Below are 13814 nucleotides of genomic sequence, written 5' to 3'. Positions count from 1 at the left end.
CCGCCTGTGTGCCCATTTTAGAAAGTCAGCTACAGCTTCCGCCGCCCTTGCAGTGTTTCTGCAGCGTTTGCAGCTTCTGGCTCACAGACTGGTGTGTGATGTCCCCACATGTTGGAACTCTACACTGCAGATGTTTGGAAGCATTTGTGAGCAGAAGAGGGCAGTTGTTGAGTACCAGCATCAACAAGGCTGTCGGTATTCAGTTCAGACTCCACATATAAGACCTCAGGAGTGGACATGGATGTCAGACATATGTACCATCCTCCAAAACTTTGAGGACTCCACCAAGATGGTGAGCGGCGATGATGCCATAATTAGCATCACCATCCCGCTTCTCTGTCTTCTGAAATACTCTCTGCTCACAATCAAAGAGGATGCATTACAGGCGGAGCACGATGAGATTGAGCAAGGAACCATGCAGGGTGATTACACACAGCCAAGCCTCATCTCATCCCAACGTGGATTGGGTGACAATGAGGAAGAGGAGGAGGAGGAGGAAGGACAGGAGCTAGTTTCATGCACTATAGACGGTACTACCTGCACAGCTGTCATACGACTGTTCAGCTTAGATGGCCAGAGGACAGAGAGGAGTAGGAGGAGGAGGAGGAGAGCCTGGTCAGTCATCCTCTTGGTGAGGACACGGAAGTCTTGCTTGTTAGTAGTCTCGCACGCATGGCTGAGTTTATGTTACGCTGCCTTTCCCATGACCTTCACGTTCTCAAAATTTTGGGTGACAGTCATTACTGGTTAGTGACACTTCTAGACCCACGCTACAAGTAGAACTTTCTATCTCTTATTCCTGAGGCGGACAGGTGTACAAAAATGGGGCAGTACCAGAAGGCCCTTGTTGCGGAACTATTAAAAAAATTCCCATCTGAAAACGCTGGCGTCAGAGGGCACACTTCGTTGGACAACCAAGGAGTACAGGCGAGAGAGACACAACTTCAATCCAGCAGACGCAGGGGAACACTGTCAAAGTTCTGGGAGAGTTTTCTCAGACCCTCCCATCGCACAGGCCCTGAGGCGCGGGGTACTCTCACAAGGAGTGCAAAGTTTGGGAAGATGCTGAGGGAGTACCTTGCTGACCGTACCAACGTCCTCCGTGATTCCGCTGTGCCTTATAATTATTGGGTATCCAAGCTGGATACGTGGAATGAACTGGCTCTCTATGCCTTGGAGGTCCTGGCCTGCCCTGCCGCCAGTGTTTTATCAGAGCGGGTTTTTAGTGCCGCTGGTGGAATTATAACTGATAAGCGCATCCGCCTGTCAACTGAAAATGCTGACAGGCTGACTCTTAGAAAAATGAACAAGGGCTGGATTGGGCCAGGCTTCTCACCACCACCGAATGATAGCAGCGTAACATAAACTCAAATCCAGTGTCTTTTCTTGGGAGGTCTATTCCCATGCACCTTTTCACACCCACACATGGGTATACGCTTCCTTATTTTGGCTATTTGCTCTTGTCCTCCTCCTTCTCCTCATCCTCCACCACCATATCACCAGAGTGACCGTGGTCCGTGATGCAACATCCACATAATTTTTTTAAAGGGTGTTTATGATGCCCGTAAAAAATTTTTTTTATACAGTATGTTCATGTATACCCCCCAGGGGTAAATGTTTGTCAGCCCATACACTTTGTGCATGTGCATTACAAGTATAGGAGGCCCGCTCCTTTCTAATGGGAACATTTTTTTATGAGGCCCTCCTCCACGTCTCTTCGAAGGGTCATTGAAGTGCCTCCAAATTTTTGGCAGCCCTTGCATTCACTGCATAGGCCAACCCTATGGGAGACTCTCTCCTTTCTAATGGGAATTTGTCATTACTGTGGCCCTGCTCTATGTGTCTTTAAATTCTTAGTGGGGTTTTTCCTAAAATTGGTCAGCCGTTGGACTCACTGCATACCCTATAACAGTATAGCAGACCCTCTCCTTTCTAATGGGAACATGTCGTACCTTGTTACTGTGGCCCTGCTCCGTGTGTCTTTAAATTCTTAGTGGGTTTTTTCCTAAAATTGGTCAGCCGTTGGACTCACTGCATACCCTATAACTATATAGCAGACCCTCTCCTTTCTAATGAGAACATGTCATACCTTGTTACTGTGGCCCTGCTCCGTGTGTCTTTAAATTCTTAGTGGGGTTTTTCCGAAAATTGGTCAGCCGTTGGACTCACTGCATACAATATAACTGTATAGCAGACCCTCTCCTTTCTAATGGGAACATGTCGTACCTTGTTACTGTGGCCCTGCTCTGTGTGTCTTTAAATTCTTAGTGGGGTTTTTCTTAAAATTGGTCAGCCGTTGGACTCAATGCATACCCTATAACTGTATAGCAGACCCTCTCCTTTCTAATGGGAACATGTCGTACCTTGTTACTGTGACCCTGCTCTGTGTGTCTTTAAATTCTTAGTGGGGTTTTTCCCAAATTTTGGCAGCCCTTGCAGTCACAGCATGGGCATTACCACTATAGGAGACCCGCTCTTTTATAATGGGAACATTTTTTTACTGAGACCCTCTTCTATGTCTCTTCAAAGGGGTATTGGGTTGCCCTTGCAGTCACTGGATACGCAATAACAGTATAGGAGACCCACTTGTTAATAATGGAACAACAAAGCATAGCTGGCTAATGGCTCTCTAACAATAGCTAGGACCGACTGCTGACCTTTTAAGAATAGTAAGGGCCGTCTGATGTCCCTGTAAAAATAGGCTTTATGACTTTATAGAGTCCCTCCATCAAAAAATAAAAAATGATGTGTCTGATGATGTGTCACACACCACATTGCCAGATAAGGTTGTAAAATGTTAAAATTACATTTCCCGGTGAATGCATTTGTCTTAAAAAATAACGTAAACAAAACAAAACAATAGGATCTTTCTTTAGTATAAAAAACAGCGTCACCAATTTAACCTCAATGTAATCACATTGTTCAGCTCATGCACCTCCTCCTCCATCTCCGAAATGACCAAATTAGTCACAAGCTGACAGCACTGCAGCACTGTCTTGGCCAAGCGGCAACAGGCTGTGCTGAAGATAACATGCTTAATTCTTAATTGACAAACCGCCCAGCACTGCAGAGTTGTTGAAAGCTGTAACACAGCAGCCTGATCTGTGGCTCTCACCGCTGAACATACAGCCAGGCATGGTCGTGTGTGACAATGGGCGGAACCTGGTGATGGAGAAATGACAGCCAGGGTATATATGGTTTCCCTCTATGCCAGTCCTTTCACCGAGCTAAAGAATATGGCTGTGGTGAAATACAACTCCCACTGAGAAGCTGTTTCATCTTGAAAAACATTGTGCCCACCAGAGGATTTGATTCTGAGGGCTAACCTTTCTCACCCACTCAAGAGCCCCATAGCAGCTGCAAAGTTAGCACTATCATGAACTCTCCTGAGGTAGAAGCCAAGGCACGCCAGAGAATTTTCTGGTGGGACCGTCCAACCCTGTCGAGAAGCAGTCCTGGCTAAGAAAAGTGTGTGGGAAGGTTCCCGGACACTCTATGGCTGCTTTTTTACTGAGGAGGAAACACATGCAAACACGGGGAGAACATACAAAGTTCTTATAGATGTTGTCCTTGCTGGGAATTGAACCCAGGATCCCAGCGCTGCAAGGCTTCAGTGCTAACCACTGATCCAATGTGCTGCCGTTCACCCTCTAATATCTAACAGGCTGGAGAAACTTGCACCTACTGCTACTCTATCTTCAGCTCCCTTGTGAGAAAATGTATTTGGGCAGCCACTCAGTCTACCAAATAATAATCCTGAGAAGGAAATTGGGGATGGCTTTGCTACTGGTACTGGGGGCAGTGCTAATACCATGGCGTCGTACCATTGTTTACTGGAAATATTCCAGGCTGGTAGGAGGCAAGCAAATTCCCACATAAAAGTACCAGCAGTAATGTTCAGGCCTCATTTCAAGTGCACGCAGCTTTAGAGGACTTCCTGGGAGAAATTACACGCAGGGTAGATATGGTTTCCCTCTATGCCAGTCCTTTCACCGAGCTAAATACAACTCTCAGCAAAAAAAGTTGTAGACTGGCTCCGTACCGTCCCTGGCCACATTAACCTGTCCACGTCTTTGTGGTTAGGCAGTCCTTCCCAGTAAGTTCACTGGGGTGGGCACGGGTAATGTTGTGGGACCCGTGCTTGTGGAAGGCGGAGACGATACCGGGAAAAATAATGGCGGCTCGGGACCGAGTATGGATACCCGGTCGCCGCCGACATGAGGTTGTGAAAAGCTTCCGTCTCCACGAGCTTAAACGGCCATATTTCAAGTGCAAAAAGCTGCCCTGAAATCTGGCAGTTTAGTGTTGCGGCCTGTGAGTGGGTGGGTGGCTGGCTACATACTTGCACTTGCATTCCAAATAACATAAAACTAAGCAGATAGTGGCCTCTATCATCATCATGGCCTCACCTCGGCACTATGAACTCTCCTGAAGGAGAAGCCAGGGCCCGCCGGAGGAGTCTCCGGTGCTCTGGTGGGACCGTCCAACCCTGCCGAAAAACAGCCCTGGCTAAGAAAAGTTTGGAGGAAGGTTCCCGGACACTCTATGGCTGCTTTTTTAATGTGGATCGGCCATGCTTATGCATGTTATCTCAAAATGCATTACAGATCAGGCCATTGTCCAAAGAAAGATGTGTGTGTGTCAAAGCACCACCGACAAGTGCGAGTTGATGTTGGACGGGCTGCCATTGCTTCTGCAACAAGCTGCATTAGAGGACTTCCTGGGAGAAATGACACGCAGGGTAATACAGTTTCCCTCTATGCCAGTCCTTTCACTGAGCTAAAGGCAGTCCTTCCCAGTAAGTTCACTGGGGAGGGCATGGATAATGTTGTGGGACCCGTGCTTGTGGAAGGCGGAGACGATACCGGGAAAAATAATGGCGGCTGGGGACCGAGTATGGATACCCGGTCGCCGCCGGCATGAGGTTGTGAAAAGCTTCCTCCTCCATGAGCTTAAAAGGCCATATTTCAAGTGCAAAGAGCTGCCCAGAAATCTGGCAGTTTAGTGTTGCGGCCTGTGGGTAGGTGGGTGGGTGGCTGGCTGCATACTTGCCCTTGCATTCCAAGTAACAGAAAACGAAGCATATGGTGGCCTCTATCATCATCATGGTCTCACCTCGGCACTATGAGCTCTCCTGAAGGAGAAGCCAGGGCCCGCCAGAGGAGTCTCTGGTGGGCCCGTCCAACCCTGCCGAAAAACAGCCCTGGCTAAGAAAAGTGTGGGGGAAGGTTCCCGGACACTCTATGGCTGCTTTTTTAATGTGGATCGGCCATGCTTATGCATGTTATTTCTCAAAATGCATTACAGATCAGGCCATTGTCCAACTCTGTATTCAAGACATTAAATGCGCAAAGAAAGATGTGTGTGTGTCAAAGCACCACCGACAAGTGCGAGTTGCTGTTGGACGGGCTGCCATTGCTTCTGCAACAAGCTCAATTAGAGGACTTCCTGGGAGAAATGACACGCAGGGTACATACGGTTGCCCTCTATGCCAGTCCTTTCACCGAGCTAAATACAACTCTCAGCAAAAAAAGCTGTGGACTGGCTCCGTACCGTCCCTGGCCACATTCACCTGTCCACTTGTTTGTGGTTAGGCGGTCCTTGCCAGTAAGTGCACTGGGGAGGGCACGAGTAATGTTGTGGGACCCATGTTTGTGGAAGGCGGAGGCGATACCGGGAAATATAGTGGCGGCTGGGGACTGAGTATGGACACCCGGCCGCCGTCGGCATGAGGTTATGAAAAACTTCCGCCTCCACGAGCCTAAAAAGCCACATTTCAAGCGCAAGCAGCTGTCAAAAATTTGGCAGTATAGTATTGCAGCCTGTGGGTGGGTGGGTGGCTGGCTGCATACTTGCGCTTGCATTCCAAGGAATGGGGTAAGGACAACTGAACGCTTCAGTGGGACAAGGATGTGGACGGTGATTGTTGCAAGTCTGCAAGGACAGGTGCATGGCGGGAGGCATCTTCGCATGCGCCAAGGATCACTTATGATGGGCACACTTTTAGGCAGTGACCTGGGAGTCAGAGATGCTTCCAGAGGTCTTTCCCATGCTGTTCCCATGTCTTTTCAGCACTGTATGCATGTGTCTGATGATGTGTCACACACCACATGGCCAGATAAGGTTGTAAAATGTTAAAATGAAATTTCCTGGTGAATGCATTTATCTTGGTTGAAAGCAATGCAAAAGTGCAAAAACGCATCAAAAACGCTACGTGTGAACATAGCCCAAGGTGTGGAGGAGCATTTTTGTTTTCGGTTTTTTATTTTGCCTTATATGCAAGTCATTACCCTGGAAAGGATGTTCCTTAACATATTTCCCAGGAAAATCCATTTTCGTTTCGTTTTTGTATGTTTTATTGTGAGTCCGTAAAAGTGGCGTAATACTCTGACAACGTTGTTGACAGCAGTGATCTGGGAGTCAGAGATGCTTCCAGGGGTCTTCCCCATGCTGTCCCCATGTCATTTCAGCACTGTTCCCATCGATTTGGGCAATTTTTAGGCTCTCTAGAGACCGCCGGGGGGAGCCGCCTGAAAAATGCTCGAGTTTCCCATTGACTTACATTGGGCTCGTTGCCCGGGTTGAGTACCTGAGTATTCCAATGTGCTCGACCCGAGCAACTAGTACCCGAGCATTTTAGTGCTCGCTCATCACTACTCCTCAGCACTCGGCCTCCCGCTATGTAATGTTATGGGGACTCAACTTCCTGGATGAGTTGCTGTGGTTCATTTTGGTGCAGATGTGACATTAATTTCAATGGGAACTATAAATCAGCAAAAAGCAAGCATAAAACTGCATTAATGTGCTGAAAATATATGCAAAGTTTAGATTGAAAAACGCTATGGATTTCAGTTTAGAAATCGGAGTCTAAATTCCTCACCCTATTTGTCATTTGCAATTTAGTCATGTGGTATTTGCTGACAATTTTTGTACCAAATGCTTCAAAATGGCATAAGCGGTTCATTAGGTGCAGAATAAAACATGTTCTTTTTTTTCTTTAACTATTTTTGTGAATCTTTTTAGCACCAAAAGTTGTAAATCCTTTTAAAAATGCTCCATGTTGAAACCTCCAGAAACCTTACTCCAGTAGGGGAACTAGAGTGAGACGCACCAAAAAAAAAAAAAAAAAAAAAAGGAGATAAATACGCATTTCATGAATCAGTCTAAAATATCTGGATAAGCAAAGTTATAGAGGGAGAATAAAAAATGAAACAAAATAAAAAAAATGGAACCAAACGTATAGGCCCGTATTTATCATTGTTTTTTGTCTAGCTTTGTGTGCTTTGCACCTTTTTTGTTTGCACCCAACTCATTAACCTCTTTATGTCATATTATGTATATTCAATTCATATGCTGTGTCCCCGACTTTGTTGCGGACTCCAACGCTGAGTCTTTCCCAGCAGATCGGAGATCCACCCGCGGTAGTAAAGAAGTTAAATGCAAGTTAACATGCGCTTGCTCGAAGCACGTCGTAAATCCCACCCATCGACACCCCTGTTATGTGATTGTGGGGCGCTGATGGGTTGTCATGACAGCCGGGGTTCTGCTGAAGACCCCCGTGTCTTTCATTGTGAATCTCTTGTGAACGCCTGCTCGTGGCTGGCATTCACAGGAGATGATGAATCATGGACGATCACAGCTTCAAGGCTCTATTAAATACAGTAAAAAGTGATTCATCATTTGAAATTTTTTAAAAAGTTACAAAATTTGGCGCAACTTCACTCTAGTACCTCCCTGGTGAAATTTTGAGTGCATCCAAATTTGGCTCAGTTTTTGTAACTTTTGCTACCAAAAGTTGCAAAAACAGTTCAAGGCAGGAAGAAAGTCCATTTTTGACTTTGCGCCAAATTCATGAATTGTATGCCTCATTTTGAATAATTTGGTGCTAAAAACAGCAACTACAGTGGCGTGAAAAAGTGTGTGCCCCCTTCCTGATTTTTTATTCTTTTACATGTTTGTCACACTTGATTTTTTCAGATCACAAAACAAGTTTAAATATTAGACAAAAATAACAGCAGTAACCACAAAATGTAATTTTTAAATGAAGGTCTTTATTATTATGTGGGAAAAAAATCCAAACCTACAGGGCCCTGTGTGAAAAAGTGATTGCCCCTAAACCTAATAGCTGGTTGGCCCACCCTTAGCAGCAACAACTGCAATCAAGCATTTGCGATAACTGGCAATGAGTCTTTTACAACGCTCTGGAGGAATTTTGGCCACTCATCTTTGCAAAATTTTTGTAATTCATCCACATTGGAGGGTTTCCGAGGATGAACCGCCTTTTTAAGGTCATGCCACAGTATCCGAATTGGTTTAAGTTTAGGACTTTGATTAGGCCACTCCAAAGTCTTAATTTTGTTTTTCTTAAGTCATTCAGAGGTGGACTTGCTGGTGTGTTTTGGATAATTGTCCTGCTGCATAACCCAAGTGCGCTTCAGCTTGAGGTCGCAAACAGATGGCCGGGCATTCTCCTCCAGGATTTGTGGTAGACAGCAGAATTCATGCTTCCATTTACCACAGCAAGTCTTCCAGGTCTTGATGCAGCAAAACAGCCCCAGACCCCCACCATATTTTACTGCTGGTATGATGTTCCTTTTCTGAAATACTGTGTTACTTCTACACCAGATATAATGGGACATACACCTTCCAAAAAATTCAACGTTTGTCTCTTCAGTCCCAACAGTATTCTCCCAAAAATCTTGGCGATTATCAAGATGTTTTCTGGTAACACTGAGACGAGCCTTTATTTTGTTTTTGCTCAGCAGTGCTTTATATCTTGAAACTCTGACATGCATGCCATTTTTGCCCATTCTTTTTCTTATGGTGGAGTCATGAACACTGACCTTAACAGAGGCAAATTAGACCTGCAATTATTTGGATGTTGTTGTGGGGTCTTTTGTGACTTCTTGGATGAGTCGTCACTGCTCTCTTGGAGTAATTTTGGTTGGTTCTCTCCTGAGAAGGTTCACCACTGTTCCATGTTTTTGCCATTTGTGAGAAAGAGATCTCACTGTTGTTCACTGGAGTCCCAAAGTTTTAGAAATGACTTTATAACCTATTCCAGACTGATAGATCTCAATTACTTTGTTTCTCATTTGTTCCTGAATTTCTTTAGATCGCAGCATGATGTCTAGCTTTTGAGGATCTTTTGGTCTACTTCACTTTGTCAGGCACATCCCATGTAAGTGATTTCTTGATTGAGAACAGGTGTGGCAATAATCAGGCCTTTGTGAGGCTAGAGAAATTGAACTCTGCTTCCCAAAGATGTGGTAAACCACAGTTAATTTATATTTTAAGGGGGAAGGGCAGTCACTTTTTCACACAGGGCCCTGTAGGTTTGGATTTCTTTTTCCCTTAATAATAAAGACCTTCATTTAAAAACTACATTTTGAGTTTACTTGTGTTATCGTTGTCTAATATTTAAATTTGTTTTGTGATCTGAAATATCTAAGTGTGACAAACATGCTAAAGACTAAAAAATCAGGAAGCGGGCTAACACTTTTTCAAACCACTGTAATATCACAAGACAAAAAAGGAAAGTGACTTAAATAAATAAGAAAAATGATGAGCCTGGGCCATAGAAAATTAGGAAAGCCACTAAAAAGGAGCAAATTTTTCCAAAAACGTGTAGAAACAACGATGATGAATTGAGGCCACAATGCATGAATCAAGGCTTATTATTTGTACAATTAGACCAATCTGCAACTTTTTTAGTTTTGGAAATATTTAGTATTAGACTAGGTACATTTGGTTCACACTCATAATCTCATATGAAAAGATCTACGATAAGTTTTGAGAACTTAGCTCTTTTTTTTCTATAGAAACTTTTTGAATTGTATAAATTTGAACTTGATTTTATCCCTCCTCATTTTGCAGATGATTGATGAGACTGAAGATAAAGACGATAGGAAGCTCAATCCTTCACAATCCATGATCACCGAACCTATTACTACCCGTATGAGGCCGTCTATGGTTAATCAGAATTCCATCAGCATTAAAAGAACATTGTCATCATCACTTCCCGGCAAATTAGAGATTGTAACATCCTCCGACAGAACAGTGTGTAGAACAAACCTCCATCCTGCCAAGGAAAAACACAGCCTGGATGGGAAGAAAGGATTTTCGTCTATTACAATTACAGCCAGAAGATACATTACATCTTTATACCCTGCTCCCAAGGAAATTACCAGTGACCCAGCTTCTTCTCCGTGCAGAAGTAATGACTTATTAATGAAGGCTCCAGTTTCGGCAGTTGAACACAATCAGCAATGTGGATTCTTAGATAATAGAGCTGATTGTAGCCAGAATTTTAAGCCCTTTGGTTTCACACATTCTCAGGAACTTCCATTTCGATCCTCTCGGGTTTTGAACATGGAAGATGATCATCAATATTTAAAGGACAGTTCTAAGAAAACCAACCGTACAACATATATTTCAGGAATTCACGTTAAAAGGGATGAGACATTTCCAGAAACTATTTATTATAGACACAAACTATTTTCCTTGTCACTTGGTCAATGTCCTGTAGCCAATCAAAGGACTTACAAATCAGAAGTATCAGTCAGGATAAAGCGTTCCCTAAAAAGTAAACTTGACCCAACTTTTGATAAGAACTCCGTGAAACCCCCAAGTCACTTTTTCATAAATAAGTTTGCAGGGGAACGTCAGAAGAGTAGCTCAGTTGACTATGAAAGACCAAATCCATTCCGCGAAAGTCAACATGGACCATTGAAAGAGCATCAAAGAAATCAAGAGCATCAAATAAATGGATATCACCATGACCCTTGCCAAGAAGTCTCTGGTTATTTTAATACAGACGGTGAGCTAAGAGACAGGGTGACATTATTTATCAAGAAAGGATTTTGCATAATTATAGGGAATTTATCAGCAGGTTTTGTCATGTAATCTGAGAGCAGCATGATATAGGAGCAGAAAGTCTGATTCCAGGAATGTGGCACTTTCTCAGCAGTTACCTGTAGTTTCAATACAATCAGTGTTTTATCAGCTGGAGATTCTCACTGCAGGACTAAATGTCACGTGCAAGGCAGTCCAGCTAAACTGTGTAACCACGCCCCCACCACTGATTGTCAGCTTGCTCGCAATAGACAGTATAAACAGGAAGCTATCAATCAGCGTTTTGGGTGGGGTTATACACAGCTCAGTATTCATAGCACTGCTACATCTATAGCAGAGAAAACAGGGATTGTATAAAAACTGCACCAAGAAGCCCCATAAGTGAAACATCCCTGGAATTAGGGTCGCTGTCACTACTTCATGCAGCTCTCAGATTACATTGCAAAAAAATCTGACAGATTCCTTTTAAAGTGCTCATCCAGCAAATATATTATATTTTTTAACATAATCAATCATAACATTCAGTGTATATGCAGTTAATAGTGTTATATCTTTTTTTGCTGATACAGACACTATCAATTACAATTGCCAATTCTAAAATTACTTTTATGTGCTTATCTTGCTTAATGTACTGTGCTGTATTTGCAGCAGGCAGTGACCTGTTCACCCACGTGTTAGCAAACAAGACAAGGATGTCAAGAAATGACAAGAAGTGGATAAGAAAAGAACATTTGGTAGCCAAAAAGGTCATAGGAATGGTCTCAACTGCAAAGAAGAGAGTGTTGATCTTGTGGGAGACACTGACCAAACAGCCCATATCAATTTATAGGGGATGAGACAGGAATGCATGTGATATAAAAATTATTAAAAGTGGTTAGTAATAGCAAATACTGTAAGTCAGAATGACCATAGCAGCAAAACAGGAATCTACAGATCTATTCATGTCATGTTAATGAGGACAGATATAAACAAGACAAAGTTAGTGTCAACTAGTCGATCAAAGTATAATATGCTACTGCAGAAAAGTTCAAGAGAGTTCTCACAAAAGCAGGGAAGGAGCGTGCTGATCTTTTGGCAGGCAGTGACCTGCCTACCCATGTTGCGTTGGTTGCAGTACAGGGTAGCATGTGGCATTAAAAGTGAATCATAAGAAAGATTACATTCAGCAAAAGAGGAGTTTGTTGATCTTGTTGGAGACAGTGACCTATTGACTCATGCATTTACTGTATGTTAACGAGGACAGATCTGTCACCTAGTAGTTCGAAGTAGAACACTTAGTAGCCAAAAGATCCTACCAGTTCTCAGAAAACCCCAAAAATTGAGCCAAGGCACATATTGGTATAGGTGCAATGCATAGGTGTGCATTCACACTGTGACCATTTAACAGACATGAGTGGTGCAGATCTTATGGGTGGCAGTGACCTATCAATGTGTTAATGAGTAGGACAGATATAAATGTGACATAAATAGTGTCAGTTAATAAAACACCTTGTTAGCCAAAAATATCATGGAAATTTTCAAGTGGCAGGAGAAAAGTATGCTGATTTTGAAGGAGGCAGTGACCTATCTACTCATTGCATGATGTTATTAAGGACACATATGCATTTAACATAAATAATGTCAACTAGTAGATCGGAATAGAACACTCTGTAGCCAAAAAGATCGTGGAGGGTTTCACAGCGGCATTGAAGGAGTATGATGATCTTGCAGGAGACAGTGACTTGTCGAGTTAATCACAGGACATATGACATAATGAATGTCATTTATTGGATGAAAATAGGACACTCTTGTAACCAGAGTGTGAAAGGTTACAGCAGCGGGATGGGAGTGTTTTGATCTTGAGGGAAAGCAATGACCTGTCCATACAACTTAATGGAATTTAAGTTTTACCATTTGATGAAAAGATTATTTTAATTCTTAGTGAAGATACAGACACTGATTTACGGACTTTTTGTAGCAACAAAAGATGCATTTATATAAAACAAGGATGAATTACGAATGCAGATAACAAATAATTCCCTGTTTATATCATCTTTGCCTGTGGCTTAAACATTTGCTGCATTTATCCACATCATCTGATTTCATAAAAAAAATTATTCCAACATATCATGGGAAATTACTAGACTCAGTTTTCCTCCCGTGTACGGTCTCAGATGCCTCACTTTTTTTAAACACTATTCTCTTTTATAGCCTCGCTAAGATTAACTATAAACTTTTATATCCGCAGCCTTCGATTACCCGCAAACACTGAAGAAGGATCCTCCGCCTGTTAGAGAGATTTATGTAGGGACGGGTTCTCCTCTCCGGAGCTTTGGTCATCTTGGTGCGGAAAGGTCAAGCATAACAACCTTCAACTTCATATTTGGAAAACAGATTTCCAACCAGGGAAAGAATAAGCTGAATTTGCAGAAGGAAAACATTTCTCTGAAAGGTAATCCACAAGATGACATTCTGCTATTAATGTATAGTTATTGTACGCGGAGCTCTGTGTATCTTGTCTTATCACCAAAGGGACCATTTGGACCATACAGGGGACACTAAATAAAAATACAAAAACTTACCTAATATATAAAATGACTCATGATACAATTCATAAAATTAAATTAAAACTTTCAAGAAACTATCGAGACAGAACAAATAGATTTCAGCACCCAGAGGACATGTCTAAAGGTTGGTTCACCTTGATCGTGGGTCCTAGTTTCATCGTACTCTTAGTAGGCAATTTTATGTTTTTGATCTTTCGTTTTTCCCTCCTTTTCTTCCAAGAGCGATAACTTTTTCATTTTTCCATATGACAGCTTGTGTTTTTTTGCAGGACAAGTTTTAGTGCGGTCAAAAGTTTAAAAAACAAACAAACGCTATTCCACCATTGTGTTTTCCGTGTTTTGACTTTATGCCGAACATTGTGCAATAAAAAATGATTGAGCAACTTAATCCTCCAGGTCAGTACGATTATGGAG

At 42.9% G+C, this 13814-nt stretch overlaps 1 protein-coding gene across 1 annotated transcript in view; it reads left to right on the top strand.

Moving 5' to 3' along the window:
- Positions 1-13814, top strand: part of CUNH10orf90 (chromosome unknown C10orf90 homolog) — a 320876-nt gene that overhangs the window by 120702 nt on the left and 186360 nt on the right. The window contains exons 3-4 of the mRNA XM_073681344.1: positions 9877-10819; positions 13082-13285. Of these exons, the coding sequence (XP_073537445.1) occupies positions 9877-10819; positions 13082-13285 (1147 nt within the window). The remainder of the gene's footprint in view (positions 1-9876; positions 10820-13081; positions 13286-13814) is intronic.

Source organism: Phyllobates terribilis, unplaced genomic scaffold (assembly GCF_046119375.1).
Source record: "Phyllobates terribilis strain yellow unplaced genomic scaffold, ASM4611937v1 Scaffold_5__5_contigs__length_657084704, whole genome shotgun sequence".
NCBI classification, from domain to species: Eukaryota; Metazoa; Chordata; class Amphibia; order Anura; family Dendrobatidae; genus Phyllobates; species Phyllobates terribilis.
This window is presented reverse-complemented; position numbering and strand designations above follow the sequence as displayed.